We start from the raw sequence: 22044 nt of genomic DNA, 5'->3' as shown, positions 1-22044 counted from the left end.
ATGGTACATTCTTTTTTTAACCATAAAAGTTTTTATATATGGATGGTACATTCAATAAACAATGCAGTAGGATTCGGGTTGTAGAACTAACCAGAAGTCTAAAAACAGAACTGAAGCAAAGCATAACTTATTAACATGACATATTAAATGATGCAAAATTCTGCAGTAGGATCCTAGTTTCAACAAGCTATACACAGTAATATAGACCAGAGTCCCTAATAATTTTTCTAAATTATTTCTGTATTAGGATTGATTTTCTGATGATATCACTTGGTCTAGATCTTCTCTTTGAACCCATTTCACTGTGAAACTTTCACATTACCTATCCCATGTGTAAGAGATGAGTCACAGTATACTCGAGATAATCCAAGAGTGATTGCCTAGATTGCTTTTTGTTCTTGCCATGCTTACATTTACTTTCTACTTCTGAACTGTTCATTTCAACATCTGACTGCATTTTTGGCCTTGCACAATTTCATTTCTGTCAGAGGAACTGAAAGGCAAAGTCACTGGCTTTAAAACAGACTGTGAGCAAACAGTACAAAACAGATATTGCAAAAGTACCAGCGTTAAAAAGAAGCCCTGTGAGGGGCATTTATTTTGAAGTAGTCTGTAACAAATATAGATAAGTCTGTATGAGAGCTCTTGTGAAGGGATCCTGCGCGCCTCTAGCTGTAGTTTCTGGTATAAACCAATTCCTCTCTCCAAGTATTGTAGTACAATTGTCACTGTTGCCTTAGTATGGGAAAAGTTGCTATACTTGTAGCCCTGGCGCCAACTGGACAGTGTCTCTGTATTGGTGGAAGCCACTTCACAATCTCACCCCTGTCCGTCTGTGCCATTTTCAAATCTGGCAGGTTAGTGGACCATTATCCACAATCCTCTCCTTTTTGACTTCCTGCCCAGCATTGCATGCCTCCAGCTTTTTTTTTTTTTAAAAAAAAAGAGTGGCTACATCCTGCTATGACATCCAGGAGCAAGGCTAACCCTGTCTCCTTTCATAATGGAGGCAGCAAGGATTCCAAAATAGTGATACTCCACCTATAGACTTGCATACGAAAGCTTATACCTTGAATTGAACTTTGTTGGTCTTAAAGGTGCCACTAGACTCAAAACTTTGTTTCACCTACATGCCTAAGTGTTGAGATTCATTCTGCCCCTTCAGATCTCTCTTGCAATTTCAGCTCTTGCATGAGAGGCCCGGGGCATCATCAGCCACCCTTCAACATTCCAAACTGCCCCCTAAAGCTTCCAAAAAATACTTGAAGAGTGAGGTAGTGAGCCACTTCTGCTTAGTTTTTACCACCTCTGTTCAGGGATCACGTTCAAGTCTCCCTGTCCTTGAGTCAAAGGCAGTGGCACCCGAAATATCTTTCCCACTAACTCTGTGCAGCAGTTCCAGGCCAGGCACCACAGTGTTTAAAGTCCACCCAGCACATAGGCAGAGGTGCCAGCTCCATCTGAACCAGGTGCCGGAATTCCCAGCGGCTGCTTTGCTGGCCAGGCAAGCTGAAACCTGACACTTGACACATCACAGAGGCACGCACTGGAGCCGGGTTGGGATGCTGCTAAGTGGAAACCGCCTCTGGAAACACCCACAGGAGAGGAAATGCAGCACTCTCCCAGAAACCAAAGGTCGGCAAGCGCCCGACCCACCCCAGAGGTGTCAGGTGGGGGGGGGAACCCAGCATTAGGCGGGCAGGTGGGAAGTTTTGCAGCCCTGATTTTCGCCTGGAAAGGAGAATGCCAGCCAGGTGCAGTCCTGGATGCCGCCGAGAAGGACGGAGAAGTTGGACGTGGGGAGGGAGGAACGGCAGGGGATTACCCGAGTCTTGAAGCGCCGGTGCCTCTCCGGGTCCGAATACGTCCTGTCCACCGCGAGCGCGGTATCACTGCCAGGCATGATCGCCGCTTTCGGGGGCGCGCAGGTCGCACGCCTGGCAACCCACCGGGCAGAAGAGACGCCTGCCCCGGAGTTGGTGTCGCTCGCACGGTCTGTAAGGCGCGAGCGAGGCTGAAGTGGCGCGCCAGAAGGCGGGCACGCCCACCAGCGGCGGCGGAGCACAACAAACGCCCTTAACCCTTCCGCAGTCTCGCAGCGCCCCTTCCTGAAAAGCGCCGGGGAGGAAGCGCGTCCAGACACGGAAAGCAGGACTATGCGGCTGCCGTGCCAAGGAGCGATCTCTTTCCGACAACGACTCTCTCGAAATAAAAAACGGGAGGAAGGCGGTTTCACTGACAGTGACACACTCACGGCTCTCCCCACACATATGCAGTGTGTTGTGGTGCTATGCTTCACCCCACCCCCGTTTGCAATCGGTTCCGAGGAATTCCTCTCCACCCCCCCAAAAAAAGAGGCGACGGTCACAGTGCAGTTGAGAAGTGGAAGCATCTTGTCTAACTCAAGAAATCAAAGGAAACGACCCAAAACACATGACAGGAAACCGAAATAAGATAGCAGCAGGCATTTATATCCGCACTTCATTTCGCCTGAAATGGAAACTGTAGCCTGATGAAATTCAGCAACCTCCGGAGCACGACGGAAGACAGGAGGGCCTGGCGAGATGTGGTCCATGGGGTCGCAATGAGTCCGACTGGACTGTGCGACTGAACAACAAAAGCATGACGATAAGTAGCCCCCTCCCTTTACCACCGCCACCCCACATCAGAATTTGCAGTCAGATGTCAGGGACCGGTTGGATTGGCCATTATGGCCATCGGCGGCAATCCGGGTGGGCCAATGGCCTAGGGGAAGTCCTCCACTACAGCAGCCGCTAGAGCCAGGTCAGCCCCACCTCACCTGGGACCACCCCGCAGCAGCAGCAGCAGCAGCAGCAGCCACCCCCTCATCCTTTGAGACCATTGCCAGGGAGGAAGCTGGCCCTTTTCAAGGTCAGTCATGAAGACCATTAGAGTGGAGTTATCCCAATTCTGATGAACAACTCAAGATCTGGAGTAAAAGAATTAATGCCAGACTACTTCAGAACTGTGATCATGCTATCAAATTCAACATATATGTAAGTGGAAATTTGCCCAGAGAATCTAACATGTCACATTTAATGAGATGACAACTTGTAAGTGGAAGCTTACTCCTGACAAGATGGAGGCACTACTGGTGGGCAGGAAACGACTCAGGTATAGATTTATCTGTTCTGGCTGAGGTTGCATCCCCCCTAAATGAATAGGTCCCGAGTTTGGGGGCACTGCTTGGATGAGCAGGTGGCAGCTATGGCCAGGAGCCCCTTTCACCTGCTTTGGTTGGTGAGCTAGGTGTCATCTTCGCTGCTTAAAAAACAGCCTGCCCCCAGTGGTGCATGTACCCTGCTAACATCTAGATTAGAACAATGCACTGTGCATGGGACTGCCCTTGAAGAATGTCTGGAAGCTATAAATGGTGAAGATTGCTGCAAAAAATGCTGACTGGAATGGATTGTACAGGACTTACCACTTCCATCTACACTGGTTTTCAGTTTGATTCCAGGCCCTATTTAATTCCAGACCCTATTTAAAGTGCTACTACTGACCTTCAAAGTTCTGTATGGTTTGCAGCCAGCATACCTGAGGCCCAGGACCACCTCCTCATATTTGAGTGTACTCAACCATTACAGTCTGCACATCATCTGCGGCTAGATAGGTGGCAACATGAGAAAAGGCCTTCTCAGCTGTGGCACAATTGTGGAATTTCCTCCCTGAGGATATTCATTTATCCCTTTCTGTCATTTTTTCTGCCAGTCAGTTAGATTTTTTCCCCCATTTGGCAGTCCCTCACTGACTCCCCTTGTCTGTTTATGTTTTCAGTTGTTATTGACAGTCCCCTTAGCCTATCACAGGAACACTGATTCATAGAATCATTAAAGACAGAAGCATTAAGTATATGGAAGAGTAAGTCTTGCTAATAAAAATAAGCGTGGCTTCTGCAAAAGTAATTCTGTTTTACCAATTTTAGTGCCAGGATCATTCAAGGAAACTTATTACTGGTAGATTCAAGATGAATGAAAGGAAGTACTTCCTTATGTAATCTTAATGACTAAACTCAAGATCACAGATGTGATCATTTATTAAAAGGAGTGGACAACCGTATGGGATATGTTCTGTATAATTATTTTTAAAAGCCATCTAAGACAGTGGCCCCATCACCACTATGAAAATCATTAGCTACATATAATCAGGCTTAAGTTTCTTCAGGGTTAAAACAAAAATATGTTTTCTGGATTCATCCTACAGTGGTATTTTTAGTACACCAAAAAATAGTTTATGGGCAATTAATGCCTAAGGTGACAGATGAGTTTATATGCTTTGTAGAATAAAACCATTCATCACATTGATCAATCTAAGCCAGTTTAGTGCAGTGGTTAAGTGTGCGGACTCTAATCTGGGAGAACCGGGTTTGATTCCCCACTCCTCCACTTGCAGCTGCTGGATGACCTTGGGCAAGCCATAATTCTGTCAGAGCAGTTCGTGAAAGAGAAGTTATTGAAAGAGTTCTCTCAGCCCCACCTACCTCACAGGGTGTCTGTTGTGGGGAGGAGAAGGGGAAGGAGCATGTAAGCCACTCTGAGATTCTAAGTGAAGGGCGGGGTATAAATCCAACCACCACCTCCTCCTCCTCCTCCTCCTCCTCTTCCCTAATTTTCTTTTCCCTTTTCTTCCATGCATTATTGGAGGATAATACAAGGTAGATTTTCTGCTTTTCTCAAAAACTGCTGGACTGTGTGTTTCAATTATTGTTCATGAAATTGAAAAGTATTGTGGTAGGCAGAAATCATGCAGGCATCTCTGCCCTCCTGCATCCACTTTTTCTGCTCCTTTTCTTAAAAACATAAATGAATCTATATGTGCCTCACAGACATCATTTAAGTCCTTATACATACTGAACAGAGAACCATGTAGTGATTGTCTGATGTCATCATGACAGCACAAGTTAACATCCATTGAAAATCAATTTTATAAAGCTTGGTTGACCCATTGTTTCAATACCAAAATTCACAAAGTTCTTAGAAGTGGCACAATTTTGCATTACAGTCTAATTGGACTCGAGGAAATCTACTGAATACTGAAAAGGTGCCTAAAATTTCAAGTTGTACAAAAATATAGTTGGGTTCTAATTTCCTAATTTGCCTTTGCAAATCTGTTTATAAAATATGTATTTGTGCCGGAGCACTAGAGCCAGTCCTAGATATGAGCCTGGTCCCTCCCCCAACATGCTGCCTCCTTAACCAAGAAGGTGAACTGACCAGACAGCATGCCTTCTATGGTTGCTAAGCAACCTCATCCTGCTTACTAAGGAGAAAGGGCACCAGAATGGTAGTCTACCCAGCTCCAAGAGAGTATCAGTTCAACTGAATTAGGCATTTCTGAGGTGACAGGACTGACCACATCACATTCCTGTACAGTATATTTGACATAGGAAGTGATGCATTTTTACAGCACCAATAAAATGCATTTTCCTAGTTCACCACAGATATTAATATTTACTTTGCACCAACAGTCTGCTGGCTCACTGTGCCAGGATGAAAAGGGCATAGTGCCTGCTTAGAAGGGTTCCAGCAACAAAACAGATGAAATGAGAGACTAGAGACTGAAAGTAAATAGTGATTAATGGGAGAATCAACAGGGAGTTATTGTGAGACTAGTGTGCTTTAGAAAAAGGTTTTGCTAAAATAAGTGAGTCTAAAACAAAAACTTGGAGGATGAAAGAGAAGCAGTGTGAAGACCTGAGAATATGTGGAATAGGGCAAGAGACAATAGCAGGGGGCCTAGGACACCAACACAAAGGGAGGACTAGCAACAAAGCATAAGAAGCATAAAATGGCACACAAGGAGATATGTATAACATTTATATCCTTGCCTTATTTCCTTAGACTGGGTTGAAGTGCTTTAAAATTAAGACCTGGAAGCTTGTGTAGAATGTCTCAAGGAGGCAGTTTTAAAGGTCCCAAGAGACATCATAGTTTATTTTTCATCCCAGCCTTCCTCCAAGGAATTAATGATACCATAGATTATTCCCTCCTCCACTGTACTCACAACAACCCTGTAAATTAGATTAGGCTTCTCCTGGTTTCCGAATCACAGCCATAACAGGGCAAGATTGTATAGCAACAGCATTCTGAATAGGTTAAAAAAATAGCAGGAAGGATGAATTTTGATACAACTAAAATATGAACGTATTTCCCTTCCTCCTCCACTGCAGTGATAAAGTGGCCAAAATCTACTCACAACTAATGCAAACTTCTAAACTAGATTCAGGTACTTGAAAGTGGCACTGATATAAGGAAATTCAGATTTATAAGCAACAGTGATTTTCTTTAACCTTGATATAGACATGCTTGAGTTATACAGAATTGTAGGTCTTGAAAATACCTGAAAAACATTTAGCCAAATTCACTGTAATGGCCTCTGAACATCACTTGAAAATTAACACATAAAATCAAGGTTACCATGTGCCTCAAGCAGTAAGCAGAACCAAACAAGGTGCTCTACACAAATTTGTTTTCAAGCTGCAAACAACAGCACTCATGAGATATGTTTTATCAGTGCACCTGCAAATGCCCAAAGGATTTAGTTCCGGTCTTTGAATATTCTCATAATTGTTTGTGTTGTTTACTAATTATTGTGTGCATTTGAAACACTACAGTCAAAGACTAACTGTATAGCATAAAGCATGAAATAAGCGACTTGGAGCCATCGTTAGTATGACAGCCAAATAAAGCAATTATTTTTCCAAGTTTACTGAGAACGTAAGTATATTTTCCAGTAAGTATATTTTGTGTAGCTTGCTGCTGTATAATTGACGGACACCCACATAGCACATAGAAACTTCAGCCTAACTGACACAAAGGGGAGATGAAGAAGTAAAGCTGTACCAGAAAAATGTTACAAATACTTCCCAAACAGTATCTAGTTTTCTTTGCACAAGGGATTTTAGCATGGAGGAACATACAAGCATTTATATTGTAAGCCGCCTTGAGTTCCACAAGGGAGAAAGGTGGTTAATAAATGTTTTATAAATAAATAAATAAATGTAAGGATGACATGACAGAGGACTATGCCATTATGCATTGTATTAAGAAAGGACAGAGACAAACTTTTCTCCTTCTTCCATAACACTAGGACTTGGATCCAAGTGGGCAGCCCTGTTGGTCTGAAGCAGTAGAACAGAGTTTGAGTTCAATGGCACCTTTAAGACCAACTTTGTCTATGAGGACTTGGGGTCCCTCTATGAGATTGGTTGGGATACAGGGTTCCCTCTAAGCTGAGTTCGTGTGAACTAGCTCACAGTTTTTTAGCCTCCAGCTCACACATTTTTGTCTTAGCTCAGGAAGGGTAGCTCCAGAACAAACTAATTTATGCAGAAGCCAAATTACTTGCTCACAACTTTAATGCCAGTAGCTCACAAAGTAGTATTTTTGCTCATAAGACTCCACAGCTTAGAGGGAGCATTGGTTGGGAATAGATGCAAGACAGAGGAAGTACTACTTTCCACAATAGGGGACTTTTGGGAAACACTGCCACAGGTTGTGGTGATGTCTACTGTCTTAAATGGGTTTAAAAAGAGGTTGGATAGACAGCTCTAAGCTTCATTGCAAAGGATGTGGAATAATTGGTTGTTACACACCCTGTTGGTGGTAATGTGACAAAATGCATCCATTCTGGCTAAAAGTCAAGAAAATTATTGGTTGTACATTAGCACCAGATTCAGTTTTGTTACGAAATAATTTTGATATTGAAGCTATTTCAATGATATGCCTGGAATTATTTTTGATACCAGCCAGATGGGAAAAGCCCAAGATCCCCACACTCAAGAAACAGTGTAACAAAACATGGTAAGATCTCATCTTGGTTGAAGATAGCTGGTAGCCTATCACATGCCACACATTTTCATAGTAGGTAGATTATTTTTCTGAACTTTGTAGAAAACTCTGACAGCCAGATCTGTAAACATTCCATGAAAGATAAGTCTATTTTTATTTATTAACAGATTAGATTACTTTTTAATGTTTTCAGCCCATTTACTGATATACCACAAATGTTCTGTCTTCTCTTTCAAATTTTAATTCTATTGTTATTTGTAAGTTCTGTTTTGTTAATATGTCCCCTCTTTGTAACATAACTGTAAAATTTGTAAAAATATAGTTTTAAAAATGAGGTTGTGCAAAATTGTAGATGATGGGTCTGTTACTAGCTGTTAGCCATGACAGTGAAGTGGCAGAGGCAGATTTTATTTATCTTTATTCCCTGCCTTTCCTCATAGTTCAAGGTGGTTTATAATAATAGTTCAATTTTTCAGTTAAAAATTGAATAAAATAACAAAGCCCAAATCTCTTCCTCTTAAAAGATGCCTGCCCATCAAATCCCCTCAAAACCCCTGGCAGACAAGCAGACCATGAAGTGCCTGTTGAAGATCTCCAAGGAGAGCCCCCCCCCCAACACACAGCTCAGGGAGTCCCTTCCACAGAGCTGGGGCAACAATGGAAAATGGTCAAGCTCTGGTTGATGCCAGACAGGCCACCCTAAGTGGTGGGTGTCACAGGAGCTCGATGACGACCTTTCACTGTCCTCGTCACTCAAGCTCCCGACCCCACCAAGGGTGGCCACATTGCCTTGACCCCTTACTTCCCCTCCAGGAGTATGCTGGCATCAGACACCTGGACGGGGGAGGGCTGTTAACTCACCAGTCCCTTCACTCCCGTCCCTACTGGATGACGCTCTCTCTCTCTCTGGGCAGCCGTTCATCCAGGAGTCATCCTGGCCTCCTCCGTTCCCACCCTTATATCTCCCCCCCTGGTTCCCATGGTGCCCTGCTCCCCCTGGCGCCCTCCTCCTCGGGCCACACCCCCTTACAAGACCGGAGACGCACGTCCCGGGGTGTGGTCCCTCCCTCTCTTGCCTCCGCTACCCATGACCTCTGGGCTCGGCTCCGAGGGCGGGCCCTCATTCCTTTGCTCCCGACTTGCTGCCTCCTCCAGGGCCCAGACGAAGCTGGGGGCTGGGGTGTTCCCGCCTGTCTCGTCGGCCCCACCTTTCTCCCAACGGGAGCCTGGGCCCGCGCAGCCACCGCCCTCCCTGCCCGTCCCGGCTCCCTTTGGGATTGGGGCCGTAGCTGCGGGCGTCTCCCCCTGTCGCGCCATCCCCGCTGCCTCCCTCAGCCCCTCCAGCCGCTTAGGTAAGTTGGGAGGGAGCCGCAGTTCGCCATCCCGGCTCTGCATGGGGCCCAGCGTCTTCGGCTCTGGGGGGGTTGGGAGTCCCGTCCTTGGGACAGTGGGATAGCCAACAGATGGCTGGCTGATGACCACAGTTGGTGCATAGGGACATATGGAAGGAGACGATGCTTCAAATATGTGGGGGACCAGGTCATAAAGGTCTTTAAAGGTCATAATCAGATCCTGGGGAACTGTTAGGTTACTGCTGTCATCTGTGGACACTGTATGTGGGCTTCTCAGTGTCATTTGACTAGCTATTTTCGGAAATTGGATGCTGGTATAGATGGCTTATTGGTCTGATTCTTATGTTCATTCAATCATGTCAGCTTCCTACAGCCTCTTACTTTACAGTTTAGTTTGCTACTTCATTTGCCATGAAAACAGGGCCACTGAAGGAGGATGGGCTCCTTTTCAAAGGCATGTAAGACTTCTGCTTATCACCCAAATTAATCAGAAATGCATACTTTATGCCTTTCAACAACCACCATGCTAAGCCCATGCCACATATTTAAATATGTAAGCATTCTCTTTTAATCCTCTTTGAGCAAGTTGTATGGCAGAATGACTTAGATGACATTTTCTAATACTTTAGTTGAAATCACACCAAAAGCAGACCTGTGGATACCAGCACTGGTTATTAGATAGTCTTATAGCCAATGGAATATTCTTCAGTCATAGTGAAGGGTTAACCATGTAATTGAACCCATATCCTTACACTGAACAAAACAATGTTTTCATTTACCTCATATGTCTTTGAGGTCATAGATCTGTTTCCTGTTCAGACACCACTGCCAAATAATTCCTAGGAAATGCAAAGCATACTTTCACAAGTCATGAATTCTGCTACAGATTATATTTATGTAATGCTTATATGTCATCTTTCATCACACACAGCTACAGTCATGAAGCAACAGTTCAAAAATATAGGCAAATGTAACATAAATACATACAGATTTGATGTGTCTAATTGTAAGAAAATATTAGGGTTAAAAGCTTTTAGCAGATACGTTGTATACTGCAAGCAACACAAACATGTTTAATTATGTAAATTTGTTTTAAAGAATACATTTTGCATACAAAAGAGACGCTTTAGATTGGCAACTTAGACCGCAGGGAATCCTGTGCCATGATAAACCATTGTCACAAGTAATTTGCCAGATTCTTGATAAGGTTGTGAATCAGAATGGTTTTGACATGCGAGTCAAGTCCCTTTCACTTCCCCAGTTTGAAAATTACCTGGTTTTTGTTTTAGGTTTTGGTCATGATCTGTAAAATGGAGACACCAGTGCTTCTGTCAATTCATAGCCTATGGCTATTAAGCGCTTGATCTATAGCTAAATATTATTAAATCCACTGTTGTTGCTGACAGAGGAAACAGTTCAGACTTTATCTGTCCAATCTCATAACAGCAAATGTGCAGGAAATCACGAAGAGGAGACTGTCTGTGCTTTCTTAATTTCCCAGTACTTGATGAACTGGAGGCATTAAGGTATCAAAGTAACCATCCAAATGATATTTGGCCTGCCATGCAATAACAATCATCATCAGAAACCATCAGTGCTAGCTCTAAATCAGCCAGCAAATGAGCCACGACTGTGTGACACAGGACATGTTGTCTTTCACAAGAACTCTACCAATGAACACTCCATGTTTTTGTCATCCTTCCATAATCACTCCAAATGAAATGTTCCAGCTGCTCAGGCACAGGCTGCTCCTTCTTTATACAGCTACCATGAAAATACACCAACTGCTTTGATACCATTACAAGCCCTTGCTCAGGTAGTTAAGATGGCTTACAATTCTGCATGAAAACCAGTCTTTTAAGGTAGTGTTACCGATATGGCTGTTTTATCCTTGTTTTTCAGGTTTTTAATAAACGTTGAATCCATCTCTGAGGTAGGTAGGTAAAAATGCAGTAAATCATGGATCACTGCCTTGACACGGCGAGGGGGCTTGCGTGGTTCAATGAGGCTGTGGGCTATGCCATGGAGGGCCCCCCAGGACAGACAGGCCACAGCACAGAACTCAGACCAAGTGTGATCCACTGGAGAAGGAAATGGCAACCCACTCCAGTACCTTTGTCAAGAAAACCCCATGGACAGTAACAAAAGGCTAACATATATGATGCCGGAAGGTGAGCCCCTCAGGTTGGAAGGTGTCCAATATGCTACTGGGGAAGAGCAGAGGGCAAGTACAAGTAACCCCAGAAAGAGTGAAGCGGCTGGGCCAAAGCCGAAAGGACACTCAGCTGTGGATGTGTCTGATGGTGAAAGGAAAGTCCGATGCTGCAAAGAACAATACTGCATAGGAACCTGGAATGTAAGATCTATGAACCAAGGTAAGCTTGACCTGGTCAAAAATGAGATGGCAAGACTGAACATCGACATCTTGGGAATCAGTGAACTAAAGTGGACGGGAATGGGCGAATTTAACTCAGAAAACAATTATATCTACTACTGTGGCCAAGAATCCCGTAAAAAAAAATGGTGTGGCCTTGATAGTCAACAAGAGTGTGTGAAAGGCAGTAATGGGATACAATCTTAAAAATGACAGAATGATCTCGGTCCAAATCCAAGGCAAACCATTCAGCATCACAATAATTCAAGTCTATGCCCCAACCACTGATGCAGAAGAGGCTGAAGTGGACCGGTTCTATGAAGACCTACAACACCTCCTAGAACTAACACCAAAAAATGATGTCCTCATCATCATAGGGGACTGGAATGCTAAAGTAGGAAGTCAAAAGGTAACCGGAATAACAGACAAGTTTGGCCTTGGAAAGCAAAATGAAGCAGGGCAAAGGTTAACAGAGTTTTGTCAAGAGAACACACTGGTCATAGCGAACACCCTTTTCCAACAACCTAAGAGGCGACTCTACACATGGACATCACCAGATGGGCAACACCGAAATCAGATTGACTATATAATTTGCAGTCAAAGATGGAGAAGCTCTATCCAGTCAGTAAAAACAAGACCTGGAGCTGACTGTGGTTCAGATCATGAGCTACTCATTGCAAAATTCAGACTTAAACTGAAGAAAATCGGGAAAACCATGAGGCCATTCAGGTTTGACCTAGATCACATCCCTGATGAATATACAGTAGAGGTGAAGAATAGATTCAAGGGTCTGGATTTGATAGATAGAGTGCCTGAAGAACTATGGACAGAGGTTCGTGACATCGTACAGGAGGCAGCAATCACCACCATACCAAAGAAAAAGAAATGCAAGAAAGCAAAATGGCTTTCTGATGAGGCTTTACAAATAGCAGAGGAAAGAAGGAAAGCGAAAGGCAAAGGCGAAAAGGAAAGATTTACCCAACTGAACGCAGATTTCCAGAGAACAGCAAGGAGAGATAAGGAGGCCTTCCTGAATGAACAGTGCAAAGTAATAGAAGAAAACAATAGAATGGGAAGGACTAGAGATCTCTTCAAGAAAGTTGGAGAAATCAAGGGAGCGTTCCATGCAAAGCTGGCCATGATAAAGGACAAAAACGGTAGGGACCTAACAGAAGCAGAAGAGATTAGGAAAAGATGGCAAGAATACACAGAAGAACTATACAAGAAAGACCTCAATGTCCTTGACAAACACGACGGTATAATCACTGACCTTGAGCCAGACATCCTGGAATGTGAAGTTAAATGGGCCTTAGAAAGCATTACTAACAACAAAGCTAGTGGAGGTGATGGTATTCCAGCTGAGCTATTCAAAGTCTTAGAAGATGATGCTGTTAAAGTTCTGCACTCCATTTGCCAGCAAATTTGGAAAACGCAACAGTGGCCACAGGATTGGAAAAGATCAGTATACATTCCAATCCCAAAGAAGGGCAATGCCAAGGAATGTTCAAACTATCGCACAATTGCACTCATATCACACGCTAGCAAGGTCATGCTCAAGATCCTACAAGCTAGGCTTCAACAGTACGTGGATAGAGAACTACCAGAAGTACAAGCTGGGTTTCGAAGAGGTAGAGGAACGAGAGATCATATTGCCAACATTCGCTGGATTATGGAGAAAGCAAGAGAGTACCAGAAAAATATCTACTTCTGCTTCATTGACTATGCTAAAGCCTTTGACTGTGTGGATCACAACAAACTATGGCAGGTCCTTAAAGAGATGGGAGTACCAGACCACCTCACATGTCTCTTGAGAAACCTGTATAAGGGCCAAGAAGCGACAGTTAGAACCGGATACGGAACAACTGATTGGTTCAGCATAGGAAAAGGAGTACGACAAGGATGTATACTGTCACCTTGCTTATTTAATATATATGCAGAGTACATCATGCGAAATGCTGGCCTGGATGAATCACAAGCGGGAATTAAGATTGCTGGGGAAAAGATCAACAACCTCAGATATGCAGATGATACCACTCTAATGGCTGAAAGTGAAAAGGATCTAAAAGAGTGAAGGAAAAAGAAGAAGGGGACAGCAAAGGATGAGATGGTTAGACAGTGTTGTCGAGGCAATGAACATGAAATTAAGCAAACTCCAGAGCACGACGAAAGACAGGAGGGCCTGGCGTGATGTGGTCCATGGGGTCACGAAGAGTCGGACTCGACTGTGCGACTGAACAACAACAAGTAAATAAAGCCAGCCAGTCAGCCTGACGTCTATATTTGAGTAATTACTGACAAAACTGTTGTAGTCTCTTCTGTAATCAGCTGGGCTATTTTTGGGCAGGAACGCACAGGAACGGAGTTCCGGTTGGCTTTAGAGTTGGCCAAGACCACTACAGCCAAAAACCTCTGCGTGCGTGGCTACAGAGGGAAGGCCTGGCTGTGCGACTGAACAACAACAAGTAAATAAAGCCAGCCAGTCAGCCTGACGTCTATATTTGAGTAATTACTGACAAAACTGTTGTAGTCTCTTCTGTAATGGCCGGCTTGCCAGGGTGCCCCGCGGCCATGGGGTGCCCGGGCAAGCCAAGGGAAGGCAGTTTAAACTGCCTTCTCTTCCCTTCAAGGGGGGGGGGGGCTTGCCCAGGCTCCCTGCAGCCACGGGGCTCCCGGGCAAGCCAAGGGAAGGCATGGGGGTGCGGCCTAATATGCTAATGAGTTTCTGCTGTTGGGTGTGGCCTATTATCCTAATGAGTTCCTGCTGGGCTTTTTCTACAAAAAAAGCCCTGGTAATCAGTAATACTAACCACATCTCAAACAAGGCTTTGCCCACTGTTCTGCAATACATTTGAACAACTGGATTATGTTTACTCTCCTCAGATACATATGGAAAGGAAACGTTTTCAGGACAACAAAAGAAGTCCTTCCATCCATATTTCTTGCTGTGCCATGCGGGCTAGCCATAGATTTGGCTCTAAAAATGGTGCTCTAAAAATGTATAATCCTTAACAGAGACACACCACACACACACACACAAAAGCAGGGGATAAAGATTATGTATACGACCAATAGTACATGTAGTACATCTAGAAATTACAGCAGTCTGTAATTAAATCTGTACAACTAAAAATTATAGCAATTATTTGGAAGCTGGCAACATGGTAGGTAGCTACAAGTTCACTGTCTCACCACATATTTACATCATGCAGTTTGTAAACAACCAGACTACTGTGAGCAAGATCCTGCCCACAGATCAAGGTATTCCCTGTTTGTACCCAAAAAAGACACCATCTAGAATAGTACGGATGTAATACAGGAGTTTTAGCTGGAAGGGAAATCCATTAAAATTAGGGAAACCCTGCCCTTTTATTAGCAGAAGTGCATTCCATGCACACAAAAGATCTTGACATAGTCATAAAGATTAAACATTCTATCATTAGTTACAATGTCCTATTATTCAAATATATCAGATGAAACATTTGCCTTTCAGTAAATGCATACATAACACCTTTTATAAACTCCCCGAAAATCCTGCTTTAAAATTACAGAAACTATGTGATCTGAGCAGGTTAATAGGATATTAATGATGCATTAAATTCTCCTGTGTAATAGCGCATTTAAAAGGAATAATCGGAGTGGTTATTTGCTGTATGGTCCATCTCCTAAGTACTTACATTTCTTGAATAGTTAATGCTCATGTCACAAAAGCTATGATTGGGTGTTCACTATATTTAATGTGTGTCGAGTTTCCAAACATGGCTGATTTCCTTGCCCATGCATTAAAAAAAATTAAATGGAAAACAGTAGTACAGACTCTGTCCATTGCGTTTAAATGAATAGAGGCCATCTTCTACAATGAGCCACTGATTCTCACAGGTGCAAAGCCCCAGTCCCAATTGGGCCTAGAGGCTGCTCTATACTGTACTTGTATATGTATGAAGGAACTGCTCTAATGCTACATTTTTGCAATTTCTTAATTTTCAACAGTACCTATTGATTTCCCGTGAGAAGCCTGGTTCCTACAGCATTAATTAGTTGCACAATTGTAGAGAAGCCCAACATGGCCTATTTCCTGTTACACTCTAATAATTCAGAAGTAATTTACTAATGCAGGGCTATTTTGGGGCAGGAACACACAGGAACGGAATTCCAGCTGGCTTCAGAGTTGGCCACACCCACTACAGCCCAAACCTCTGTGTGCGTGGCTATAGAGGGAAGGCCTGGAGAGCGAACCCACCCCCCCGGCGACTCCAAGGCGGGCAGGCGGGGGGGGGCTGGAGGGATCGGGGAGGCATTTAAATGCTTCCCCATGCTTTCCCTGGCCTGTTCGGGGCACCCGGGCAAGCCAAGGGAAGTCAGTTTAAACTACCTTCCCTTCCCTCCAAGGGCCGGCGGGGCGCCAGGGCAAGCCAAGGGAAGGCATGGGGTGTGGTCTAATATGCTAATGAGTTTCTGCTGTTGCGTGTGGCCTATTATGCTAATGAGTTCTTGCTGGGCTTTTTCTACAAAAAAAGCCCTGCAATGTATTTCAGGTAGAAAACATTATTAAAAAGCAATGAATGAATCGATTCCATGTTGGTTAATATTTACAGTATACAACATTGCCTCTCTCTTCTGTCTACATGAATACCTTTAAAATGTTTACAAGTATTTTAGCATGTACTGAAATTTGCAATGAGAAGTAGGATTTCTATTTACTACAATGCTTGCTGTTTTTCAGCTCAGAACCGGTAGATCTACTACTGGAATAATTATACTTCATGTCTTCTACACAAAAACATTTCTTTCTTTGTATCTCACAACACCCAACAAACCCAGTTTTCTACAGGGTTTAATCCAGTCTGATTATCTTTATATGCTTTAAAAATTGTTGTAGTAGAAGTCATCAACACCAACTTAATAAGACATTTTCAAACATTATAACAACACACACTGGGAGCCCAACAGCATCAAACAATAGGCGCATGTGCTATGCATAATCCTCCCAATATGAGCAGTCACCAGGCTGTGTGAACAAAATCAGTGCATATTGTTGGAAATATGTGTGTTGCAAGGTCTAATTCAGTCATTATAGGGTTAATCTACCTTGTGTGCTATTGTATAGACTGACCTGGAAGGGAAACCTGGCTCAGAGCCAATGAAAACAAAGCCTGTGAAATCTAAGTCTATTTACTCCCAATCATTGGTTAATGTATTCAGGTGATTTCCTTCTAGGGGTCAAGAAGAAAAATAGGTTGCTTACCTGTAACTGATTATCTTTGAGTGGTCATCTGTGCATTCACACCTCTGGGATATAGAGCGCCTGCGCCGACCACAATTGGTTCCTCTTGAACGCAAACGGGATTTTTGCACCTGCTCCCCAGTCACATGCCAGCCCCACTGCGCATGACCAAGGGAGGGGAACGACAATCCCGCCAGTTCCTTCTGACTGCTGCCATCAGTCTCAGAGTAATAAAAAAGGAGAGGACCAAAAGCAGAGGGAAAGGAGGGCGGGTGGTGTGAATGCACAGATGACCACTCGAAGATCATCAGTTACATGTAAGCAACCTGTTTATCTTTTTCATCGTCTCTGTGCATCACACCTCTAGGAGATTAGCAAGCAAAAACAGGCCTACCTGGAGGAGGGAGCTGAAGGTCCTAGATTTGCGCCGCCTGCAACACTGCCCGTCCCACCACGGAACGTTGATGAAGACGCACATGCAGGGCATAATGCTTCACAAACGTGTGGGGGGTGGCTCAGGTTGCTGCTTGACAGACATCAGTGAGTGACGACCCTCTCAGGAAGGCTGTGGACGTGGCTACTGCCCAGGTGGAATGCGCTTGGAGCAGGCCTGGAAGTGGCCGTTTGGCCAGTAAGTAGCACAGTTTGATGGTTTCCACAATCCACTTGGATAGATGTTGCGAAGAAAGCTTCTTCCCCTGCACAGGTGTGCTATAGGAGACAAACAAGGCCGGTGACTGACGGAAAGACCTTGTCCTATCTAGGTAGAAGAGTATGGCTCTCTTGACGTCTGGAGTATGAAGACGGCTTCCTCGTCACCCGTAGGTGATGGGGAAAATGTTGGGAGAGCAATGTCCGCTCGCAAATGGAACTTGGAAACAACCTTGGACAGAAAAGAGACATCTGTGGCCAAGGTGACACCATCATGGTGAAAAACCAAATACGGAGAGTCACAACGGAGTGCAGACAATTCGCTCACTCGTCTTGCTGAGGTAATGGCCACTAGGAAGGCAGTCTTCCATGAGATAAGCTGCAGGCTGGACATGGCCATGGGCTCAAACGGTTTGCCCGTTAATCTGGACAGTACTAGAGGTACATCCCAGGAGGGAGTCGGCCCATGAGCTGGAGGGAAGAGGCGAGTGAGGCCCTTCAGAAACTACTTGGTTTGCAGGTGAGAAAAAATGGAATAGCCGTCCACCGCAGGATGATAGGCGGAAATGGTGGCTAAGTAGACTCTTAAAGAACAGCAACTAAGACCCAAGTCCAGGCGGGTCAACAAGAATCCAAAAACTATCCTCAAGTCTGTAGGGGGCGGTGGTAGACCCAATGGCTCGAGGTACAACAGGAATTTCTTCCACTTCCCTTCATAGGAAGCGCGTGTAGCTGGCTTCCGACAGTTCAACAGAACAAGGTCTATCCTGTTCCTGAGCTCTCCTAAGGGATTCTCCACACCCTGAGTTTGAGGTGTGGTACATCGTGGTGAAACACTCTGCCCTCCAGAGCCAGGAGGAGATCTGGTGCCGGGGGGAGATGAATGTATGTGCCCTGGGACATGTGGAGTAGAGTCAGGAACCAGTGCTGACATGGCCACCATGGTGCCACGAGGATGCATTGAGGTTGTTCCTTCATGATCTTGCTCAGCACTCTGGTTCGTAGAAGAATTGGTGGGAACAGGTATATGTGCCTGTGCGACCAAGGAAACAAGAGGCCATCCCCCAGAGACAGAGGGTCCTGTCCCGCCCTGGTACAGAACAGACGACACTTTGCGTTCTGACATGTCGCAAACGCATCAATTTCTGAGTGACCCCATCTGTGGAAAATTGGTTGTAGGTAATCCCAGTTGAGCTCCCACTCATGGAGGGATGTGCCTCCTCTGCTCAGAAAGTCTGCATATACATTGAGTGACCCTGGCAGGTGAGCAGCAATGATGAACATGCCCCGGGATTGACACTCGGTCCAAATCTCCCGGGCCACTCAACAGAGCTTCCATGGACACTGTCCTGCCTTGCCTGTTCAGGTAACACAGTGCGGTGGTATTGTCTGTCAGGATTGCCACCATATGTTGAGCCACGAGGTGGTGAAAGGACCTTAGGGCATACTGGATGGCGAGCAGTTCCAGGAAATTGATGTGTTTGTGGGCCACATGCGGTTCCCATTTGACACCCACACACACCTTGGAGGTGAGCCCCCCATCCCCAGGGGGATGCATCCGTGGTAAGGGTCATTTCGGGGCTGGGTGCAAGAAATGGGGCTCCCTGAAGGTTGTCTGAAGATTCCCACCACTGCAGGGAATTCAGCACTTGCACAGGTAGCACGAACCGCTGAGATTGGGACTGCCACTGTGGATGAAAACATTTGAGGAACCACAGCTGAAGTGGTCTCATCTGTAGTCTGGTGAAGACAAGAACCGCTGTGCTGGCGACCATCAGGCCCAAGAGCTGTTGCATCTGCCTTGCTGATGCATCTCCCTGTGCTTATCAGGTTGATGAGAGCGATAATTCTTCCGCCCTTTTGGGAGGGAGAAAGGCTTGGCAGACAGTCAAATCCAAAATTGCTCTGATAAACTGGACTCTCAATGAAGGAAGGAGCATTGACTTTTTTTTTTTAGTTTCACCCTCAGGCCCAACGCATCTAGGGTGACCAGCGTTAAATTGATATAGTTGAGTAGAGTCTCTCAGGAGTTTGCTACCAGCAACCAATCGTCTATGTATGGAAAGATCCGTACACTCTGGAGACAGAGGTATGCCGCGATGACAATAATCATTTTTGTAAAGACTCTGGGTGCTGTTGAGAGTCCAAAAGGAAGGGCTTTGTACTGAAAATGGCCTTCCATTACTGCAAAACGCAAAAATTTCCTGCGAGATGGGTGGAGATAGTTATATGAAAATATGCGTCTTGCAAGTCCAAGGTTACCATCCAGACACCCTTGCTGAGAAGGGGGAGAATGCTTTGTAATGTTGTCATTCGGAATTTCCAATAGGAGATAATCTGGTTGAATCCCTTGAGGTCCATAATAGGACGGAGTCCTCCATCCTCCTTGGGGACCATAAAATAACAGGAGTAGAACCCGTGTTGATGCTGTGCTGTCAGGACTGGTTCGATGGCGTCCTTTTGAAGAAGGTTCTGGATTTCTTCCAGGAGCGTACTGGATGGTGGAGTAATTATGAAGTTGGGGGCCTTGGGTACCTGGATAAATTCTATGAGGTACCCCTTTACGATGACAGACAGTACCCAGTGGTCTGATGTTATTCGCTGCCAAGCAGCCAAGTAGGGAGACAGGTGGGTAAGGGTGGGACGACAGGAGTCAAAGGCTTTGCTTGGAAGCTTTCAGAGTCTTAGCCCTAGGCTGAGAGACGGACGAGAATTTTGGTATGTGCTCATAAGGGCAGGAAGTCATGGTGGGTGAGCGTTGCCACTACGCTTCTGGGGACGACTTAAGAGAGGATCTGCGAGGCCATGGCTTGTTCCAGGATTTTGCTTTGGATAGTTTAGGAGCCGATGTGACTCCTAAATTCCACAACGTCTTTATACTTTTGTCTAGCTCTTGCAAGACCGTATCAGTCGTGGCACTGAAAAGGCCCTCACCTTCGAATGGAAGGTCCTGGTGTCCTGCGGTAGGGCAGTAGAACGCAACCAGGCATGACGTCGGAGGGTAACTGCTGAAGTCAGCGTTTTGGCGGCCGCATCCAATGTGTGCTTAGCTGCACTGAGCTGATGCTTAGCCAAAAGCATTCCCTCCTTCTGAATCCTGCGAACCTGACGGTTAGTGTTCTCAGGGCGGGTTGCAATAAATTCAGACATCTGCTCCCAAAGAGCAAACTGATATCTCCCTATACATGCTGTATAGTTTGAGGTTTTGATGCCAAGAGCTCCTGCAGAATAACATTTTCTTCCAAACAAATAAAGTTTCCTTCCTTCTTTCTTAGAGGGGGTGGAATGACTGCGTCTGCCCTTGGAGGAAGAAGTAACTAGGACAGAATTAGGTTTAGGGTGTAAACAGAAATTTAGCACCCTGCTCCTGCACCTTACACATATGATCCACCCTCCGGCTCGAGACGGGTGTAGATGACAGGTGAGACCATGGGACTTTAGCCGCCTGAAGGAGGACCGAAATCATCAGTAAGGCAATTGGTGTAGAAGTGTCCATCTGGACGATATCGAACACAAAGTCTGTCACAGTAGGCGGGGGCTATACCATAGACAGAGTGAGTGTGTTAGCCATCCACTTGATGAAATTTCCGTAAGATTTCAAGTCTTCCGAAGGGGAGATTGGAAGATCATCGCCCACTTGTTGAGGTGGTGAGGGTTCCACCAGAGGATCAGGGTTTTCATCCCCCGATTGGGAGGAAGTGTCTGAAGAGGCTCAGACGGCTCAGAAAAGGACATAGGTAGCATCGGCATCGATGGAATCGGGTTCGATGGCTCTTTAAACTTTGGAACTGTTGGGTGCGATGGCTTGGAAGGTTTGCCCGTTGGTCTCGACAGTTGGGGCCTCACGAACTCTGGCGTCAATGGAGGATCTTGATACCGGGAGATACGTGAAGAGGTTAACTGACGGTCCCACTGCATTGGTTGGGGTGGGAACCACAGCATACTGCCTGTAAATGGGTAGGCCCCATACATGTATTGCCACTGCCATTGGTCCCAAAAGGATGATGGTGCCGGGTGGATTGGTGCCGATGGTCAGTCTTGATCATCAGGTCATAACTGTGAAAGACGGACAGACGCATCAGCTCTGTGTGCAGACTTTTGGCACTGGAAGACCGAGAGATCTGTGTTAAGTCCATATTGTGCTCAGAGTCCATGAGCTGGATAGGATGCAGTGAAGGCGACCGAGGTACACCTTTTGGCTGCTGTCGGCACTGAGAGTCAAGTGAAGCAGCCCCCGAAAGATTCGATTCCGTGGCCCTGTGAGGGGTCAACGGAGATTGCACAGGGGAAGTTTTCTTATGCTTTTTAAGCTTGACTGGCCTACCATCCTTGCCTTCCCTGCATTTTTTGGCGGGAGTATTGGCTAAGGACTGAGATGTCTGGAGCGAGCATTTCAGCATCAGGCGGTCAACATCTATGTGAGTCGGTATCGGGGATAGTGCAGCCGTTGATGCCAAGGCGGCAGTCAACACTGACGCATGCCATGAAGTGTCCTGTGACAACATTGGTGAAAGCACTAACTCCAAAAGCACAACGCAAAATCTAGCAGCTCTGTTCTTCCTTGTGTGCTTCAAAAACTTCATGCAATGAGCACAAGAGTTCACTCGGTGCGATTCCCCAAGGCACAAAAGACAA

At 45.3% G+C, this 22044-nt stretch overlaps 1 protein-coding gene across 1 annotated transcript in view; it reads right to left on the bottom strand.

The window, feature by feature from the left end:
* The window catches only part of TMCC3 (transmembrane and coiled-coil domain family 3), a 60005-nt gene extending 58000 nt beyond the window's left edge, over window positions 1-2005 (bottom strand). The window contains exon 1 of the mRNA XM_015414644.1: window positions 1826-2005. Coding sequence (XP_015270130.1) covers window positions 1826-1903 — 78 coding nt within the window. The 5' untranslated portion in view covers window positions 1904-2005. The remainder of the gene's footprint in view (window positions 1-1825) is intronic.
* Between the last annotated feature and the right edge of the window lie 20039 nt (window positions 2006-22044).

The sequence above is a fragment of the Gekko japonicus genome, unplaced genomic scaffold (genome assembly GCF_001447785.1).
Source record: "Gekko japonicus isolate JY-2015 unplaced genomic scaffold, Gekko_japonicus_V1.1 scaffold969, whole genome shotgun sequence".
In the NCBI taxonomy this organism is placed as follows: domain Eukaryota; kingdom Metazoa; phylum Chordata; class Lepidosauria; order Squamata; family Gekkonidae; genus Gekko; species Gekko japonicus.
The sequence above is the reverse complement of the archived record's forward strand: the minus strand, read 5'-3'. Positions and strand labels throughout refer to the sequence as shown.